General features: G+C 46.2%; 1 protein-coding gene across 2 annotated transcripts; it reads right to left on the bottom strand.

Moving 5' to 3' along the window:
• Window positions 1-37: 37 nt before the first annotated feature.
• Window positions 38-19563, bottom strand: HMGXB3 (HMG-box containing 3). 2 transcript variants are annotated; one of them, XM_036391492.2, is made up of 20 exons: window positions 19334-19563; window positions 18529-18676; window positions 17942-18116; window positions 16939-17502; window positions 16200-16298; window positions 14570-14701; window positions 12393-12781; window positions 11864-12039; window positions 11476-11573; window positions 10803-10901; window positions 10204-10353; window positions 8287-8588; window positions 6786-6913; window positions 6102-6233; window positions 5650-5834; window positions 4840-5059; window positions 3628-3761; window positions 3125-3241; window positions 2583-2792; window positions 38-1899 (listed from the first exon to the last, which is right to left on the bottom strand). In XM_036391492.2, the coding sequence occupies exons 2-20, from the start codon at window positions 18672-18674 to the stop codon at window positions 1429-1431; spliced, it is 3927 nt and encodes a 1308-aa protein (XP_036247385.1). In that variant the 5' UTR covers window positions 18675-18676; window positions 19334-19563; the 3' UTR covers window positions 38-1428. The 2 variants fall into 2 exon arrangements, with proteins under 2 accessions (XP_036247385.1, XP_054372395.1); XM_054516420.1 differs by having other exon boundaries at window positions 11870-12039.
• Between the last annotated feature and the right edge of the window lie 1285 nt (window positions 19564-20848).

Below are 20848 nucleotides of genomic sequence, written 5' to 3'. Positions count from 1 at the left end.
AAAAAAAAACAAAAAAAAACAACCCAAGTCACTTGACCACAGTTTCACCCCCAAAATTGGAGATAATTTATTAAATTTTATCACTGACTGAAAAAAGTCACTAATGTCTCTTATAATAAGTTAATGTTCTTAACAGAAAAACCCCAAGCCATGATTACTGCATTTGCTCAGACTTAATACATTTACTTTAACAGTACGGTACTCAATAGGTTCCCCTTCACAGAAGGGAGTTTTCAACCACACCGCAAGCCTCAGAATCTTCCCCACTGCTCACTCAGACAAAATAAACTCCCAAGATGGCAACTTAGCAGTCTGGCATCCTGCTTGTCTCCTGTATGTGTCACAGCAAACACCAAACACCTTCACCACCAGCCATGGCCAAAGGGAGCTGCAGCAGTGGCAGCACAGCTTTGCACCCACAGACCCAGGTGCTCCTCAGGTGTGCTGCACAGGCAGAGTCTGATCCTGACTCCTCTCAAGGGGCTGACAAAGCAACCTGGGCAGCAGGAGACTCCTCTAACCCCCAGAGTGCTGTGGGAACATGGGCAGGGCAGGTGTGACACCTGACAAAGGGATGAGATTGCACACGTGGGTGCAGCTCTGGTGACGCTGCATTCATCATTCCTCCTTGATCTCACAGACAACATTTGAGTGTCCCTCCCCTCTCCACAGCCACCTCCTGCACTTAAACCATCCTCCAAGCCCTTGGCTGCCCTGGGGCTCAGTTCTTACCTCTCCTCTCACTGTACCTTTTGGCTTCTAAGTTATTAGTGCTCATATGAAGGGACAAACAATTCTAGATACTCCCTGCAGCCAAAGCACCCACAATCCTGGACCAGGAGTGCAGCCTCCAGGGAGGTTCCCAAGATACAGCACAGCTCCTCCTTCTCATGACTCCTTGCAGCCAATGCTTGTGAGAGCTCTGCAAGTTTACCAAGCAGGAGTCAGTATCCTAAATTCACCTATTCAGAATGTTCTGGGGGAAATCGTTGTAGCCATCTACCGTTTATGCCTGGTCCCACACCCCCAGCCCTGCCACCAATAAGCACAAAGAAGTCAGCAAGCAAGATTCAGAATTAAATGACCTGTGTGTGCTTGACCATGCACACTCCCTGCTACCAGCAACTCCTCTCCCCTCTCCAGCTGCAGGGAGGGCAACATCCCACAGCCCTGAACAGCAGGTCCATCACATGCCTTGGAGGCAGCTGCAGCCTTCTGCAAGGGGGTGACAGACCTATGCTCACAGCAGCTATCACGATGCTATGGAAGCACAGAGCTCTTTGGTCAGTAACAGCAGTCAAAGCCACCAGCATCACATCTCCAACCTGTGGAGGTTGATAAAATAAAATAAAAAATAAACTCTCAAGCCAGACAGCTGCTAAAGCTGGCTCAGCCCGCCCATCCACACAACCAGAGAGAGAAACCAACTCAGCAACCTCCATCCTCCTCCTGCTTCCCCTCTTCATCCTCCTCCGTCTCTGTTTTGATCTGGGCCACGCCGAGCCGGTAGAGCGCGTCACGGATCACCACCTCCCCGGGCTGGCAGCTCTGCACGATCTCCTGGATCTGCCTGTTGACGATTTCCCTGCTGGTGAGGAAGTCCATGAGGCGGTTGTAGAGGTAATAGTGCGTGGGGTTCTCGAAGGTGATGGGCCGCTGGCGCACGGTGCTGGTCCTGCTGTCGCCGATGGCGGCGGCGATGGCGCCGTAGGGCTCCAGCTCGCGGCACAGGGCGATGCAGCGGTGCCGGGCCGTGGCGTCCCAGGGGCTGCTCTGCTCCGGGCCCGCCTGCACGATGCGGCGCGCACAGGACTTGGTGATGGGGTGCTGCAGGGAGGGCTCAGCCACCGTCACGTCTACGCTGTAGTGCTGGTCCAGCAGCTCAGGGCAGGACACGTACTGGGGGAGACACACAGCAGGTGGAACAACAACTTCCCCGCAGCCGAGAAGATAAAATTACTGGCTGGCCAAACTCCAACCAACACTATGACCCAGGAGACATGGAGGGCTAAATGATCCAGGCTTCCCCTACATGCCACACTCCCTCCTCACTTGTGTGCCCTCAGATAATCCCAAGGCACTAGGAGCCATCTTTCTCTCCCTCTTCTCAAGGAATAGCGGTAGTCTGAAAGAAGTGAGTTGCTGTGTCAAAATAAGTGATGTGCTCCAAAGTTCATGATCTGAACTGTTACAATGCACTCCCAGCACAGCTCTTCCTATTAAGGACAATTAATCAAACGATCTCCAGGCAACACCTAATACATTCTGCTATGCTTAGGAGTGATGCCCTGGCAAAGCTTAAATCAGGAGACACTTATTAGGTCAAATTCACTCGTGGCAGTGCTCAAAACCAGGTTGGATGGGGCTGTGAGCAACCTGGCCTAGTGGAAGGTGATCCTGCCTGTAGCAGGAGGGTGAACTGGATGAGTTTTAAGGGCCCTTCATACCCAAACCATTGTGTGATTCTACAAAATTATTTTGAGCCACAATGCAGATTACATATGGGGGGTGTGTTAATTTTAATCTCCCTTGCAGCTTTTCCATGCTGGACTGGCAGAGCAGAGAGCAAAGACATAACTAACCGTTGGAGGTTCCATGGGGTCAGAGAAGCAGCCCTGGTTCTTCCCCCACATCTGGGAAGTCAGGCCAGGCCAGCAGAGGTCTGCACACAGTGCCACTGAAGAGGCTGAATCAACAACATACACTGGAGGCCAGTGACGTGAGGATACCAACAAGTCCACGTGATCCCGAGCATTTTCTCCTCTTACTATGTACTTGGAGCCACACACCACCTAGGGAAAAAAAATGATTGATATCAGTAGCACAATAAAACTGAAAACTTACAGAAAAAAAAATCTAGTCTTAAAAAAATACAGGTTCCTTCCAGGTATTCCAGACTATACAGTAACCAGACAGCTACTTTCTCTAAAGATACTCTGCTTCCTCCTCATACACATTCACCTTGTCATGGGAAATTTTCCAAGCCCTGAGGAACAGGTTTCATTCCCAAGGCTCAGAGAAGCCCATTCCATTGCTTCTATTCAATAAGGAAGTTCCATGCTGTTAAGTCAAATAATGAAGAGCCAAGGAAGAAAAAAAACATTGTGGCTCCAGTCTTCCCTACCTGATGTGGACACACTTTGTAGATTTTCCCTCCTGTGTGATGAGCAGAAGATGGTGTAATGCTTGTTCCATTCTGTACAAACTCATAGAGAGCCAGGAGGGAGTAGCAGAGCTCATCCTAGAAAAGACAGGTCCCAGAGAAACTGACTAAAATTAACAGACTCCTGCAGTGAGGGAAAAGGCAGCATGCAAGATCTCCCAAATCCTAATTTGCACTTCATCCAATAACTTCCTAATCCCACACTCAGTAGTGTGAGGATGACAACCAATTACACAATGCTGAGCCAGTGACAAGGTAATTACAGGCTTCCTTTCTTCTAGCCCACAAAGGTTCAATTTATTTCATCATGTGTAAATTATCCTATAACCTGCTGGCACCCATCCCTGCCCTTAGTGCAGTCAGATGAGAAATTAATTGTCTAGGATGGCAAGAGTGGATGAGGGAAAGACACTGAAGAACAGCTCCACTCCTGCAGGCTTGTCTGTGGGCAAACAAGCCATTACCTTTGTATGTGATGCCTCCCAGGGAATGCCACACTGCGTCAGAAAGCTCTGTAGCTCTTCCTCACTGTAAGAGTTTATCAGCTCAGGCCTGAAGACTTCTTCCTGAAGGAGCCTCACCAAGGCACTCCCATTACCTGCAAAGGCAGGAAACAGGTCTCGGCACTCATTCTCAGGAAGGGAACTTACCAAAATAATTTCTTAAGAAGATGACAGAAGCAGAGATTGCACAACCCACAGCCAGCAAGAGAGAGCTGTGAACAGTCCTACACACAGAGCACGTCACAGACCACTTGTCTTGAGCCCTTCACTGCTGAGGTCACTCGACTGAGCCCAGCATAGCTGCAGACCCCATAAGCACTTATCTATCCTGTCATTTGTAACCTTTAAATGACTGATGGGAGGACAACCAAGTGAAGAAGAGCAGAGATAAATGTCACTGCAGCCTTTGGGCTGAACAGCTCCAGGCTCAGCCTTCACATCTCCCTGGTTCTTTCTCCGGAACTCCACTTCCACAAAAGCCCACACAGCTCTTCTGCAGCCCAGCTCTGAAGCAGCTGCAGCCCTGTCTGCAAAGCCAACTCACACACTTGCTAAGCTTGCAAAGCCAGTTTTCCTTCCTGTACACAACACTTAAATTCTTAAGGGAACCAGGTGCTAACTCATTTTGGCTTTTAGATGTGAGATTATTGCTCTCACTGTTTCTTGCTCCATGCAATCAATATGCAGTGGATGTACTGAATGTTGACAACTCTGATCAGGACTAGCACACCACTCTCCTAGTTTTTTCTCAAGTTCTGCAAAAACTTATTCACCCTTTATTGAGATTGTAACACTGAGATACCAAGCACTACCAGTAACTTCCAAACTCCAAATATCAGTCTAACATGAAACAAACACTGACTGGCATTCAAGATGTGCATGCACCCCTCTGCAATCAGACTCTACCTCACCTGGGGTGCAATGCTCTCATGTCCCCCATGTCTCAAATGCATCAGAGCCCACCAGTACATCCAAACTTCACAGGAAAAGCCAAGCCTCAAGTAACAAAGTACCCTGAGAACAGCTGAAATAACCTCAGTGTTCCTGTCTTTCCTCAGCACACATGACTTTTAAAGTGTCATGCAATCAGCTATTCTTAATGTTAAACATCACCAAGACTGAAGTCACCAACACATCAAGCAGTCCCTTAATAGGCACAACCTGAGCCATTACCTGGCACTGGCTGTGCATGCAGGTTCTTGTCCTTCTCTGTATTGATCACCACTGCTCCTCTCATCAGTGGAGGGAAGAAAGGAGCAACAATAGAGGCATCAAACTTTGTGATGGGGATGCTAGAAGGAAAAGCCACCTGCTCAATCACCTCTGTCTCCATCGTGGACCAAAAGTCTTCCACATTCACTTCACTTGATGGCAAGTATTCTGGCCAAGTAAACTACAGAGAGAAAGAAAGAATGGTCAAATACAAAAAACACAGTTCATTTGACAGCTCTGTGTCAGTCTCACTCATGGCATGAGGACTATCCAGGAGAGTGCTTAGCTCAAATATAACAAGATGATTTCAGTCTCCCAAAGCTTCCCACAACCCCTTTGCATCAGGTAAGACTCAAAATTTGACCTATTTGACATAAAAGTCGGACATGCTACATTCTCCTACTAGTGCTTTTTTCCCCATTAGAGAAGACAGCACTTCAGGGAAACTTGAGGAAAAAAGGAATGTGCTCATGTCAAAGGAAGAAGATCAAATTCAACAACTTCCATCCAAGGTTCCTCCTACCCAAGGCTGCTGGACAAAAGCTGTGGTCCAGGGACAAAGGATCTTGTTTTCCCTGAACTACACATCAACACCTCTAAGAGGAAGCACAGGCATTGCTGCACCCGCCACATCCTCTTGTCAGACATCAGCAGAAAACCACTCACAAAGGTCTCATGTATTTATTGTGCATCATGAAGACCAGAGTCAGCAAAAAATCATTATGATCTGCTTTGAACACAAACAGGATGTGAGCTGTGGGAAAAACCTACCTCTATATTTTTCAGTGCTAGGACATTTTCCGTATTCCTCTGGGCTATTTCCACCTTGGGGGTTATGCCACAGATTCCACAGATCATATCATTGTAATCCCGGACTGTCAGGCATTCAAAAGCCCAGTAGCCATTGCACAGCAGCTCCTGGAGCTGAGCCTGCTCATCAGGGCTCAGGCTTTTATCTGAAAAGAGAACATGCCACTGTTACAGTTTTCACATCCTGAAGCCACTGGAGAGGTACTAGGGCTCTTCTACACAGGATAAAACCAAACCTGCCCTCCAGAGAATTGTTGCAAAGAACTGGTCATAGAGGTACTGTTTGGTTCAGGAAGTGGCTTAATAGAACCATACCACACTAAAATAGGTGAAGTTTGCCTTTTTATAACCTAACAATCATCATCAGGTCACATTTTGGTATATTATGGTAAAAAGCAAGAAGGAAAACTCACCAGTTTGCTCCTGAACAGAGTCAAGGATGTTGCCAACAGCCACTCTGGGATCCTCTCCAAGTTTAATATGGTTTCGGATTGCAAACAGAAGATCCAAGCTCACCAGCAATTTGTTACCCACATTGAAAAGGCCTGCAGTTAAAACAAGACAGTTATTGTCTGTAGGGTTCCAGATCTTCCTCACAAAGAAATTTATTCCTTCTTGATATACAACACACTCATGAGTACAGTTTAGAGGATAATGGAAACACAAACAGTGCTTCTGCACCTCTGAAATGCAGAGTTCCCTGCTGAAACATCAGCTCCTTTCACAGACTTGTCTGTTGATTTTAAAAGCCACAAGGAACAGCTGTCAATCCATCTCACTAGCCAATGCCATCAAACAGCACTCTCCAGAGATGTCTCTGACTATGATCTCAGGGGCTGCCTTGCAGAACTCAACATTTACAGACGCCTACACCAGTGAATCAAGGCAAGGTCTTCCTCACCAGAACATTCATGTATTTTCACTCACAAATATAGATTTACTTGCAGAATAAGCAGAAGCAAATAAAAAATAATTCAAATTTAGTATACCAGGGAAGGGAACAAGCTTTTCTAGTGCCTGAACAATGCCCTGATACAATCCCAAGGCTTCCAAAGGGTTCAGACTGTAGTCATGCTGTATGCTCATATTTCTCCTACCTGTGTAAATGTCAGTGAAGCTATGGAGGGCCAGACACTGCAGGTTCAAGCACACTTTGACCTGAGCTGTAACCACCTGTAATCTATTGGCTGTCAGCAGCCAGCACTCCTGAGGACCAGCAAGGGAACTGCAACACACAACAACAACAAAAAAAAACCAAAACAACAAACACTCTGAGTGAAGCCAATGGGTTTTTTAGTCCAACTAAAACTGCAGTAACTTCAGACATTCTAGTTGACATGAGTTCATTATTATGTAAATCTAAGCCAGCTCACCACATCATATCACACCAGAAGAAGTTACATTTTAAAACAGATTTCTCAGGCAAAGGCAGGTCACTGCTCACATTCTTTTAAAGAGCACTAGAGGATCCCTTCAGCTTCATATACTGGGCACCTATTATTGCAGAAGTGGAGAAAAACCATGGCCCCAGCTGTCCTGGGAGAAGTGGCTGTACCACTGCTGTGGTGATCAATAATCCACCAGCCAGCCTGTCCTGCACACAGAGATTCAGAAAGGTCTGCTCCTCTACAATGTAACTGACAAAGGGGGAGTTCAGACAGGAGAGTGCCAGTGGCTGAAATACTGCTGTCCCCCTGAGAAAACAGGAATCAAAGCCAAAGTCACCTCCTTCCCACTGGCAGGGCTTCAATTAGAGCCTGTGCAGGCACATGGGAGAGTCCCATGTGCAGAGCACTGCAAAGCAGCCAGGCACAGACAAGGATTTACAATGCACAGGTTGATAAGACCCAGGGTGAGGGACAGGGTGTGAGACTGCTCTGTTCTGAAAAAAATACAGAGCATAAAAAGTAACTCTTCTGGAAAGATCTCAGTTAGTGCAAGCCTGACCAAAGCAAATGTCCATCCTTCGTATCAAGAATTTTTTTGTGGAAGAAAGAAACACGACATTAAACTCACTGCCATTTTGTTGTAGGAAAAATCTTAGATCATATTTTCAGAAACAGGAGAATGCCTGCCAGACTAAGGGAAGAGATAGCCTACAGGCTTTCATTTAAATCTAGTTAAGGCAATCTAGCTTATTTACTAAAAGTTTCCTTAAGTCCTTCAGGTTTCAATTTGGATATTTGTTCCAAAAAGCATTCACTCAAGCACACACTAAGAAATGAAAGGAATGAAAATATCATAAGCAAAAAGACCCACACAGGAAATACTCAGACCAGGGAGAGAGAGAAAAAGGAAATCACACAATGCCATCTATAAACACACAAGTTTTCCTCTCTCAGCCTCGAAGCATCAGAATGGAAAACAAAGAGAGGATGACTAATGAAAATACTCTGTTTCAATAAGAAAAAAGTTACATCTGGACTTTGCAGTCACTCTTTGATCCTGCCAAACCCTTTCCACACACATCTAGCTTACTCAGTGTCACTTTCACCAGCTTCACTACCAGGGGCCAAAGCAAATATTATTTCAGGCAGACTCAGAACAAAGAAAATCAGCACGAGTTTGAAAGAGTCAAAATGCAAAGCAGAATCTTACTTGTGTCCCCCTTTGAACAAGGGGCTGTTACAGAGGAGGCACTGCACGCACGGAGACTCGTAGTAGTTGGACCAGGAGGTCTGCTCGATGGTCACCGTCTCCTCACTCACGTTGGACAGGATGAGCCTGGAGCTGTTGAGCTCGTGGATGAGGGTGAAGATCTCTGCCAGCTCGGACTCGTTCTCGGGGATCTGCATCACCTTGCGCAGCAGCTGCAGCGTGGACTGACGCTGGGTTTCCTTCTGCGACGGCGTCAGGGGCTCGCTGGTGTTCAGCACGCCCGGCTGACCTGCACTGACCTCCTAGGAAGCAACACAGCCAAACAGGCAAGCGTGGGGATGAAATATTAAGCCCAAAGAAGTCATAAAGGTAGCAGAAACACAGCAGCCTTTGCACTCAGTAAACCCAACTTCTACTCTACTGCTGAATCACTGATTCCACTTCAAGCTCAAATTACTTTAACAAAAATAGTTTATTACAGCACAACTGCTGCACTGCCAAACCATCACAGATTGGCCATTAAACTGTTAAGTGCAGGGATTGGGGATCCAGAAGGTGAGGATAACCACCAACAGGTACACTTCAATAACCCTCATCACTTGAACCTCCAGTTATCACTGTCTTTCTCCACAGGTTATCAGGGCAGGCTCAGGGCAGCCTGCACAGCTCTCCAGAAGATGGAGGAATCAAGGAACCAAGAGAGAACTGGGGCTGTGATACACAGAACACACTAATCAATAACAATTGGTGGGTCTACAGTCTACCCTTCTCCAACACATACCATCACAACAAAATGCACAAACACAGGAGAACCAAACTCCAGGTTGTGCCAGGAGAACAGAGAACCCAAACAGGCTGGTCTGTCTAATCCCTGAAACTCTTCTGTCAACCTTTCAACCTGGTTTTATGACTAGTCCAGCAATGAGATAAATGATCAGTCAAAAGCCCAGAGACAACACTGAATTGTGCGACAGGAATGTTAAACAGATCTACAACCAGAAAAAAAGAAAAAACCTAAATGAGGAAGAGACAAGCCACATGCCTCTCAGAATGGAAGCTGAGCTAAGCACACTGCTGTTCCTTACACAGCTGTTTGTGTGAGTTTCACACAGGCCATCTCTGTTTGTTTGTGTTTTTAAAGAAAAAACAAAACCACCAAACAAAGTTATGTTCTTCAAAATAAAAAAAGGCAAGTGGATGAGTCATTACTACACAGACTAAAATTCTGTCTATTTGCTGAGTAGGCATTTCAGTTAAGAGCAGGAAAGGTCCTTTTTTCATTTATTGTTTTAAAAACATAACAATTCAGTATGAGAAAAGATAACCTCTGAAACTGCAAAAGCAAAAAAATAACCCCAGAATTAATTACATCCACATAGAACAGCAGACAACTGAAAACATATTTATACATCAGAAAAAAAAAAAAAACCCTACATACAGAAATAAATTCAGGTTGGAAGTAAAATTGCTCTACAAACCCTTAAAAACAGGAAGCTCTAATACAAGATGTACCAACTTAACTGACACCAGCCCCAAACTGCTCACAAAGCAGAGCATACTTGGGAGTTTCTTGATGAAGTCTGAAGTTCAACAAAGCTGACACAGCAATGTGGTGACTTCAGGGTCGATTTTCCCAGCATGTGCTGATACAATAGAAGGATTTTTAAGTTGAGGAGACACCCAGTGGTAGCAATGGGTGTGCTCAGACTCTCTCAGCCTGAAGCACCACTGCTAAAGGAATTCAACAAACATCATCACAGATATTTTAAATAGGAACCATTCTGTCAGAAAAGTTTATCATAATGAAAAGGAAAAAAAAAAGCAGCAAAGCCAAAACCATGTTTCCATAGGGACTTGCAAACTTCTCTGCCCAGCTCACAACAGACATGTGATAAAACAAGCCAACTTGAACCTTACCAGGGATTTTGCTGTTTTCTCAGTCCTGTCTTTGGCAAGGTTGTATCCACAGCTTGGGCAGATGCGTGGCTTGTGCCTGTTTGTATACACATAACTGCAGGAGGGGTTCTTGCATTTCCCTCTGCCACGTGATGTTGCTAATCCCAAATCCTGAATGACACAAAGGAGATGTTTGCTGACCTTGACTTTTAATAGCTGGGCTCCATGATCTTAAAGGTCTTTTCCAGCCTGAATGGCTCTATGATTCTAAGCCAACAAGATTCTAAAAAAGATTATTATATGTTTTATCTCCACTTTATAACATCTTGTTTAATCAATAGCAAGCCCTGTCACTTTGCACAGAATCCTGTAAGTAGCACTTAAACATTCTGGGGCCAGTTCTCCAGATCAGAAGCACATGAAATTCATTCAGAAACCCCTGATCCTCCCTGCTGAACTCAAGGAGGGCATAGGGATTCTGCATGGGGACATGAGTTAAAATCCATCTCTTAACAAGGCCCTGCACAGCCATCCTGGACTAGGTCTAGAGATGACATAAAGCACAGGACACTCCCTGTGGCAGAAGTAAAATAGTTTTTCACACTTTGAAAAATTCTCACCAAAGTTACGGTGCAACTGTACTTGTAGGAAGGGAAGATGTCTGGCTTGACCTCCACAACTTTAACCTGAGATGCCCTGCTTGTCACAGAACTGTGGAGCTAGAGATTGAAAGCAGAAAAAACAACACCCATCAGACACCTATTACTAAATACATGCACCAATATCAATACCTATTAGCATTACTGCCCCTAAGAGATTGATTAATGTCCATTTAATATCCCAAATACCATAAGACACCATTTTGCATGCAAAGGCAATACAATTCACAGATTCATTTCAGCACCTTGGCATACTGAGTCATATTTTATAGGTGAAAAGCTCAGTATTCAATATTGCATGTCAGATTATCAAAGCACCAGCAGATCCTTAATGCATCTTCTGGAAGTAGCTGGGAGGTTCCCAAAGTAACCAATAGCAGGATTGTCCAACAGCATCTCTCAGCTCAGTTCCCACACTCAGCCACCAAGCAGTCATTCTGCTATCCAGCCATATCATAAAAACAGCCACTCACAGATCTCATCATCATAAGGCAGATACATTTTTTGTTCTATTTCTCACTCAGGTCATATCACTCACCTGAGAGAAAAAAGAAAAAAAACAAAAAAACCAAAACCACAAACAAAACCCTCCCCCCAAAAAATTCAGGAAAATAGTTTGCATTTGAAGAATAACCTTTTGCTCCTCAGCAGTTGGTGGCTGCAGAACTGACTGGCCCAACTGTTTCAGTGTACTGGGCTTCAAGCCTGATGTTCTCACAGGGGAATGCTTGTCTAGAAGGAGGAAAGAGATGCATCAGGTTAAATGTAAGAAAACAGGTTCTGTTTCTTTCTGACATCTTAGTTAAATGCCACCATAGTCATGTGAGATCTTTCCTCTGAGCTTGAAATAACCCAAGCAGGTGTTTCATGGCCCATTTACTCCATTCAGGCAGAGACAAACTGGTTTTTTCCTAGCATTGGTAACCACCTCCCCTGAAACCTATCTTATTATTGGCAGACACCACTTCAGCAAGGTGAGGAAAGACAACAGCTCCCAAAGCACACAGAGATGCTGCTTTTACCAGTACTTGCAAAGGCCTGCCTGCTGCTCAGCTGCTCTGTGCTGGCTTCTCTCCCCACGATGGCTGGAGCAGGCAGAATGGCTCGCATGGGTCTGGCTGCAGCCAGCAAGGAGGGCTTGGGTCTTGGTTTGCTCTTTGCTTCTTGTCCCTTGTGTGTAGCAGCTGTTGCATCAATTCTGAAAAATAAGAGCTACAAGTGGAAAAACATTCCATCTATTTCCCTTCAGCTTCAGTTTTCCTCTTTTCCCTGAATTGTGCTTTGTTACCACACTAACCACAGCTATTGCAATAGAAAGAGAGACAGTGCTAAGGCTGCATCTGCCCTGTGACTACAATCTGTCATTTAAAGAAAAATATTAGTTCTGATGGACAAAGACTCAAAGGAACAATCCTGAACTGGCATAAAGCAGACAGCAAACACAGTAAGTCTTACAGGAAGCACTGCCAACAGCCTTCAACTTCTGGGACTAGTCCCATGAGCACACAATAGGCATCATATGCTCCCATAACACATGGAAAACTGACTCACCCCACCACTGGCTTTTTCACAGAGGCATTTGGACTCAACACCTCAGAAGATGTGGGCATCCCCAGCCCTACACTTCCTTTCTCTGCCTGCTCTGAAGAGGTGTCTGCTTGCTGCTGGGCACTCCTCCTGTCTTCAGCAGGCACATTATTTGGGAGAAAGTGGTCCTCAGAGATGATCACTTCCTCCCACTCCATCTCAGGCATCTGCCCTCCACCAGGCACAGCACTCAGCAGCTGGCTGACAGCTTCGGAGCTCTCCAAGGCAGACTTGGAGGAACTCTCGCTGGCGGCCGTGGGTTCTGTGAGGGCTGACTGCTGACCTCTTTTAGCTGCTGGAGTTTTAAGAGAGGTGCCTGAATTTGGCTCAGATTTGCTTTTTGGTTGCTTTTCCTGGAAACAAGGAGAGAGTCACATTTCAGAGCTTTCAGCTTTCACAGATAAGCAAGTCCCCTGCACATATGCCATGTTTGCCGTGGCCTATTTAATGTTGGCTCAAAACAGCAGAATTCTAAGTGTTTAAGCAGTGAATTGTATGGGAGTAGACAGACAGCATCTCCTACAACAGCAAAGGCCCTGCTAACATTGTATCTGGCCTCTTGGCCCTTCATGTATTATTTTTAGACATTGTTTACTTTGAAGAATCAATCTTTCTTAAACTCCCTAAAATATCACCATTAGCATCAACACCACAAAGTCACCCACCAAGGGCCCACCTCCTACGCTCCTCTTTCCTGGCTTCAGCTCTCTGATGCTTAATAATGTGGAAGAACAGACAGCAATCAAAGGGAGTTAAGACAGAGGATCTGCATCTTTTGGATATAAGCTTTCAAAAAAGCAAGCATGTGAGCCAACCAGAAAACAGGATTATTTAGGAAAATTTTCTGACTTTAAGAAAAATGTTAGTTCCAAGACTAAGGCTACAAAAATCATTGCACTGGAATCAACAAAGGTACAATGAACACTAAACTGGAATATGGAAAAATATATCAGAAATGGAATCCAGCAGACCAGAGTGAGTCTGAAAGACAAAAAGGAAAGCTCCCTCTAAAATCTTTCAGGTTCTAACCAGAGTAGGCTTGAACAGCAGCAGACATGCCATGCTCAGGCAGAATCCAGAAATACTTTTTGCATTCAGCCATCTCTCTACATCAGCAAGTTTACCAAACAAAAGCAAAGATGTCACCATCACTATTTGTACCCTACCACACAGGAAGCTCAGCCTTCAGTTCAGACACCACAGAGTCTGCAGGCTGCCCAAAAGAGTTTCATCCCTGAATGTTTAATGGATCCAGACACAAAACAAAGGAGGTTCAGAACAAATCCACATAAAGCCACTGAATGTCAATGCCAATTTTCACACTGAGAACATCTTTTTAATTGTGCCTGAGGAGTCTTGCTTCAGACAGAAATGCACATCTGTTCAGAGCTGACTAATTACCAGGATAGTGCCAAGGTTTAAGGATCAAGTGTGTTTTTCTATACACAGCTAGCAGAGATGCCAATAACTTAAGCAGAGTAGGCATCATGTGGAGAAAGACTTTTCCACTCAGACAGGCTTTACAACTCTACCAACACCTGGAAACTTCCTTCCAGTCAGTGGTCAGAACACCATGATCAGGCACACGGCCGTGAGACAACAATACCCAACAGCACTTCAGCTTCCACTAGATCAACTTTATTAACAAGCTCCTAAAGGATTGTTAATGGAGAGTTGTTCCTCCTCTCTGTTAAAAAAACAATGTTGAAAGACCACAGAAAACGAAATTTGTCGGAAAACTTCAAATGCTGATATTAATTACCACAAAACAACTTCCCAAGCTTAGTTTGGGCTGTAGCAGGAGGAACAGGCAATGCCTTCCAGTCACAGGAGCTGTGCAGGCAGAGGGCCAGAAGCATGTGTATCCTCTCAATGAGAGATATTTTAGCAAATGCAGCCCCATCTATTCTAACAGATATGAACAGCATCTTTACCCAAGCTGTGGTGATTTGAGGTCTCACCTTGGCCAAGTGTCCTCTGCAACAGTGACTTGCTCCAGCACATGCACTGGAACACGAGTACAGGGATCATTTCAGGTGTATCTGACCTCCTGTGCTAGATCTACAGGTCTAGAAGTATCACAGGCATTCACAAAACCAGCACTTTTTGTCTCAAAGTCAGGAAAAGAAAGACAAATTTACCTTTGGGATCCATTTCCCTCCCAGGAAGTTCCCACATGTTGGGCATTTTGGTGGCTTATGCCTGGTGACATAAGTGAAGGAACAGCCAGGATTGGTGCAATTTCCATGTCCCCTGCGAGTATAGGTGGTTGTCTGAAACAAGAATTGTCAAGAATTTGTCTACAGACCTGAAAACCACAAAGCTGTGTTGATCACTTCTTTTTCCTCATAAGCACCTTACAAATGCTATATGGCAAATCACCAGCCTTCCACTATTATTCATTTTACTGAACAAACACCACACAGCTGGGTCAGCACCAGGTGAGTCAGCACCATAACTACTGTGAGTCTAAATGCTCAGTCTACACAATAGCCTCTGGAATTACCTGAATTTAGATCAACCTGCAGAGCAGAGATGAACAATGCACATAACCTCCTGGAGAAACTAATCTTGCACTTACAGTGATGGGAAAGTTCTTTTTGAGCATGAAAAAGTCACAGTAAGATGGCATTAAAATGCTTCTAACAGCAATCCACAGTAAGACGTGATTAACACTCATGACAACACAGCAAAAAGACTTGAAGAGAAACACTTGTGATGCAAAGGCAGTTTTGTCAGTAACTTGGTGCTGTATGGGATGGTCAAGTGTTCCCTGGTCCTTCACTGTAACTTGCTATGAACTACTGAAACACGAGCAGCATCACCAGGCACTATTTATACAAACAACTAAAGTAGGACGTGTCATCTGTGCCAGGACAACTGCAGCAACACACTTGAGTTTTTGTCAGCACAGCACTTCCAATATCCTGTTCTCAACACTCCCGAGGGAGCTGTTGTACTGTAGCTCCCTAACTAGGTACAGATTTTTTCTAGAACTGCAAGTGCTGCTGTCAAGGAAATGAGTCAATTTTAACCAGATCCTTCTCAGGCATAAAAACCTGAGGTATTTCCATTCTCACCAGGACAACTGGAAGAGCATCACACTATACACCACTATAAATATCTGCAGTGTTCCACCAGCTGGAAGCATAGAGAACCTGGAAAAAAGATTTGATGCTAGCTTACATAACAGAAGGAGCTGCAGTACTGACTGTACAATGAACTCCCAAAATGGCTACAAAAACACAGGTGGCTGGAGTGGTTAGATCAGTGAAATAATACCATTCTTCCTCATGCAGCAGGCCACACAGCCTTTAATATGGCTTCTCAAAACCTCAAGTCATTGCTCCCCTCCTGCCAAAGCACAAGCTTTGGAGTTCATGTTTTCCTGCCATAAGAGATCGCAAAGGATGGACATTGCTTTTTATAAGGAGAAATATGCACCCAACTAGTGGATGTAGATGGCTACACAGGAACTGCTGTTGGCCAGATGTGTTGTGATAGCTTTATCTACTCCACCTGTTTCCAAGAATTCCCTGAGGAAGAAGACAGAAGAAATGGGCCCTGTAAGACACTGTAGAAGCCAGAGATCTAGCCTATGCAAGACATAACACAAGGGACAAGAAATACATCGAGTGACACAGCAACTCCAAATTGGATTATTTTTAAAAACTGAACCATGAGCAAATCCCTCCCTCTAACATCTTTAAGAGAAATCTATGACAATACATCCAAACTTTAACATACCATACAAGACTCTGAATTTCTTACCAATTTAATTGATGCTGGGTTCTCCACAACAGAGTGAGCTGGCAAAGGTAACATGATAAACTGTGTTGCAGGTGTGGAGGAGCTACTCTCTTCAGTATCCTAAAATGAAATCAAAGGGAAAATACATGCAGAAAACAAGACATGGTGACCTGTATCCCTCCCTCTCATGAAGATTAATGTGTCTTAAGGAGTGATGAGACCAGAATACAGAATAGAGCAGCAATCACTTCAAAAGCAACAGCCTTACCAGATGTACTCTGGAAATTACCAAACTCCTCAAACAAAACAAGAGAATTCAACTTTTCACAGACTAAAGTTTCTATGACTGATCCCTAAAACTCAGCTTAAAAGGACTCCCTTCTAGCTCTCTAAAACCAGGAAAACAGCTATCAGGAGAACAGCAGTAGCATTTTTTCTCACCAAAATCTTGCAGTGCACCTGCAGAACCCAATTACTGGCACTGCAATACCTCAAATATTGTTATAACAAACAATTAAAAGAACTCAGTCATGTTAAGACAATTGATATCACCACAGGGCTGAGTCAATCTGCAAGCAGAGACAACTCAGTCAAGGAGTTACTTTTATATCATTCATTACAAAAAAAAGTTTTTGTTTCTCTCAGCATTGAGCATCAGCAAGTTGGGCAATCAGAGGATCTCAAGTAAAATGGGGGAAACAGCACTCAGATGTTTCAGGTGAGAACTGGCAGGAGCCTGAGTGTCACTGGACAAACTTACCCTCCCAGTGACCACAGTCACCACAGACACCCCATCGGGCACCTGGGGACGGGCCACAGCGATGCCCCTGTTGGAGATGTCTGTGGAGCTGCTCACCAGCGTCTCCTCAATAACCACTCGCGCTGCCTGGTACGGCTGCCCTTCTATTTCCAAAGAAGTCTCATCCAAGAGGATCTCTCCAGCCACTTTCTCTGTCACAGGCCCAACATAGTGAGAGAGAACCTCTGAGGTAACAGCTTCTTCTGCAGCCTCGGGCTGGGCAAAGGCTGCCGTGTCCTCTGCCAGCCCCTCGATGGCGATGCAGGGCTCCGAGACGCTGGCCTGGCCCGAGTCCACGGAAAGGATGCTCTGCACGGTGTCACGGGGCACACTGGTGACATTCCTGGGAGGTGCCAAGCCTTCAGATGCTGCTGGGCTCTGTGTCACACACAGCTCCAGAGACTGCCTGCTCCTGTCCTCCTGAAGAGTGGTTTTGGGAATAATGATATAATCGGAGCGAGGAAGAATCTTGCGGAAGCCTGGAATGTCAGGGATTACTGCAGTTCGAGTGGATGCCCTGGAGTTCTGTGGGCAAAAGCAGAGGATGGAATAAATGAAGATGAGAAAAGGAAGAGATTCAGTTCTCAATCCTGCTGTTTTAGTGCCTAAGGTTCAAACAGTTTCCTGTAGTTTGCTGGGAATTTCTCCACATGACAGAGCCTGCAGAATCCCGCTCAGTCCTGGTTTTATCACCCACTTTACCAACACTCACTCTGATGAAAGGGCACAAAAAAACCTGCCATGAGCAGGTACCAGGCATATCCATCCTGTATTACAAACCATCCTCCCTCAACTGAACAGAAGGCAAAGGCAAAAGGCAGTGGCCTCACTGGCTTCTCTAAAGGCTGCCCTGAGCAAGGATACAAACTGGAATCTGCAGTAAAATGACTCCCACACAGAGCTATGTAAGCAGGGAACTGCCTCTCTTCTCAGCAGCCAAGGAACTTCTAGAAAGACAACTCACCGGGTCCAGTCCCTCTTTCTCTAGCTTGGCCTTTTCCAAGTAGTAGCTCTTTTCAGCCACACTGAGCAACCTCCAGCTCTCACTGATCTTTTTGTTGATTTCAGATTGAGGGAGGTGTGGAAGCTCTTGTTGTACTTTCAAGTAAATATCATAATAGTAGAGAAGGTAAGCAGATCTGAAACACAACCAGAAATTGAAATATTAAGGTCGTTCTATATAAATTCTTTGGGGAAAAATAAATCCACAAGGTTTAGCTTAGTGTCAAGGTCATGTGACAAGCAAGTTACATTTAATTTTATTTGCAAATGCATATTTTAACCAAATTAAAACTCTCTCTCTGGGGAGAACCTAACCTCTGAGGAACAGCCTAAGGCAAATTATTCCGCGGTAAACAAACTCTAAACTGAGCAACAGTGGCACCTGTAAAGAATGTCTGAGCAGGCCCAAAGTGCCAAGCTGATATTTGATAAACAATGTTTTACACTATGAAGTGTTCCAAGTGCACTGCAAAGTCCAATCGTGTCAGAAACAGGGAAAACTGCTCCCACACCCTACAAAGGAACTAAATGAAGGCAGAAAGAACTTACCGAGGCTTCTTGGCTTTTTCTCCATGATCACCAGTACTTTTATGTTTCTTCTTCTTCTTGGATGGCACCGGAGAGGTGTAAGTGTAAGTGCTCTCTATCTCCTCCATCACCACCGTGACCTCAGCGCCATCATAGGGAGCCTCCATGGCTAAAACACACGGTCTGTGTTATGCTCTTGCCAAGTTATACAACGTTTCTCCCAACAAATAGGGCTTTTAATCACTTCAGTAAACTGACAGCACTGTTGGCATCTAAGTCTGACTCTAATTAAAACAAGGTAACTATGTGTTCTCTATTTATCTACTTTTAGAAGGAAACTTCTATTTCTACAACTTCAATACCATCAGTTGGGCACAGATACGTTCATCTGCATTTCCACAGCTGTAATTGCAAGGGGAGCTCTCAGGTCAGTTTGGTGACCCAGAGGAGCCGCACACTCAGAAGAGCTGCCTGCGACAAGGTGTCACATCAGGGCCACAATGCAGAGACACGGCCGGAGACTGCGGGAGCCGGGAGCCCCGCAACCCTCACCCACCGCCAGCTCCCCGTGCTCCCCGCTCGACAGCGGTGACGGACGGCTCTGGGAGGCGGAGAGGCGATAAGGGATAAAGGCAGCAGCACCTGCGGCAGCACAGCCCCGGCAGGGCCCGCACCTCGGCCCCGGCAGCCGGTGATGCCAGATGAGCCTCGGGCCGTTACCCCCAGCCCCGTCTCCTCCGCACCGCCCGAGGCCAAGCGGAGCGGCGCGGCTCTCTCCGGACCTGCCAAACGTTTCCGCGGTGCCCTCCCAGGTGTCCCCACTCACCGGACAGCTCCGCGGCCGCGCGGGCGGACAGGCGGCGAGCTGTGGTCACGTTCCCGCCGGGGCGCGGCGGCGTGGAGGAGGCAGCGCCGGGGCCAGGGGCCGGCCGCGCAGGGGGGAGCGTGCGTGCGGACGGTGCGGGGCGGGCGGGCTGTGCGGGGCGGGCCGCCCCGGCATGCTGGGCCGGCTGCGGGCCGGGCCCGGGCGGAGCGGGGCTGCACCGGGGCCTCCGCGCCGGGGCCGCCGCCGGAAGTGACCGCGGAAACGGCGTCCGGGGCATGGCGGGGCGGGATGGCGGCCGGGAGGGGTCACTCTTCCTGCGCGTGCGCCGTGAGGAGGCGGTGCGCACGTGCGCGGTACCCGCCGTTTTCCGTGAGGGCGGCGGCGCGCGAGGGCGTGGTGGGGCACGGGCCGTGAAGCGAGGCGCAATTAATGCTTAATTAGCGCTTAGTTTGTAACGGGCTCGGGCCCAGCAGTGGGAGTGCGTTCTGCAGGAATAGCATCGAGTTCTTCGGTTCATCAGTGCGTGCAATTGTCAAAAATAGATTTGAAACTGTTGTAGAATAGTTGATAGTTGCTAAGCATTGTTACTCTGGTTATTATATTGTTAAAAGGGTTGTTATAAGAAATAGGGTACTCAATGTACCGTGTTACATCTCAGTAAAGTGCACCGCGAGCCAGCCTGGACAGAGCTGTAATGGCCAATCAAGGCATAAAACCTTCATGCAAATGAAGGATCCAAACAGAAACCAATCCAAAGGGACAAAAAACAGGATAAAAAGGCGCTTCTGACCCAGTGAACCTGTGCCACTCCACTGGGGACATCGCTGCTCAAGGAAACCCAGCGCTGCAGCATCCTCGATGGGAACGCTCTTGCTCAGCCTGCAAGCCCCCGTCCTTTAGGCCTTTTTTTATTATAATAAATGCTGAAATCACTTTAGTACCAGGAGTGTGTTCCCATTTGTGCGCTGTCTTCACGTGCTCTTCCCTCCTGTGCTCCTCGGAGCAGCGCTCCAGGCCTGTCCCTTCCCCTGGTGGAGCGCAGCACCCCGGGGCAAAGTGCTGGGGATGGCGTCCAGCAATCACAGAATCGTTTAGGTTGAAACAGAGATCACCGAGTCCAGCCCATAACCCAACACAACGCCACCATGTCAAACAGACCATGCGTGTGCCATGTCCAGTCTTTCCTTAAACACCTCTGAGGATGGTGACTCATTGAGCAGCCCATTCCAGTGTCTAATCACGTTTTTTGTGAAAAAAATGTGTTCAACACGGCTTATTAGGGGAATGTGAGTCAGAATATATTACCCCTACCGGTATTATATAAAGAAGGCCCATATTAATGAATACAGGCTAATACAAGCTCTCAGAGCTATTAATAAAACAGTTTTCCAGGGAGGTCAAAAGCAGAAGAGCCAGTAAAAATACAGCTGAAACCTGAGTGGTAAGGCAGAAACAATATACTTAAAAATGAGAAGCTAGAAAAGGATTAGAAGAATTAATAGCTGAATTTGTGAA

The sequence above is a fragment of the Molothrus ater genome, chromosome 15 (genome assembly GCF_012460135.2).
Source record: "Molothrus ater isolate BHLD 08-10-18 breed brown headed cowbird chromosome 15, BPBGC_Mater_1.1, whole genome shotgun sequence".
Taxonomy (NCBI): Eukaryota; Metazoa; Chordata; class Aves; order Passeriformes; family Icteridae; genus Molothrus; species Molothrus ater.
This window is presented reverse-complemented; position numbering and strand designations above follow the sequence as displayed.

Bases quoted from the DNA above. Each gene is read 5' to 3' on its own strand.
- HMGXB3 (XM_036391492.2), bottom strand. From the start codon at position 18,674: ATGGAGGCTCCCTATGATGGCGCTGAGGTCACGGTGGTGATGGAGGAG. The intron at 16,299-16,938 runs GTAAGTTTGTCC...ATTTCATTTTAG, and splicing joins TGACTGTGGTCACTGGGAGG to GATACTGAAGAGAGTAGCTC. The intron at 10,902-11,475 runs GTTATTCTTCAA...TTCAATCTCTAG, and splicing joins CAACTGCTGAGGAGCAAAAG to CTCCACAGTTCTGTGACAAG.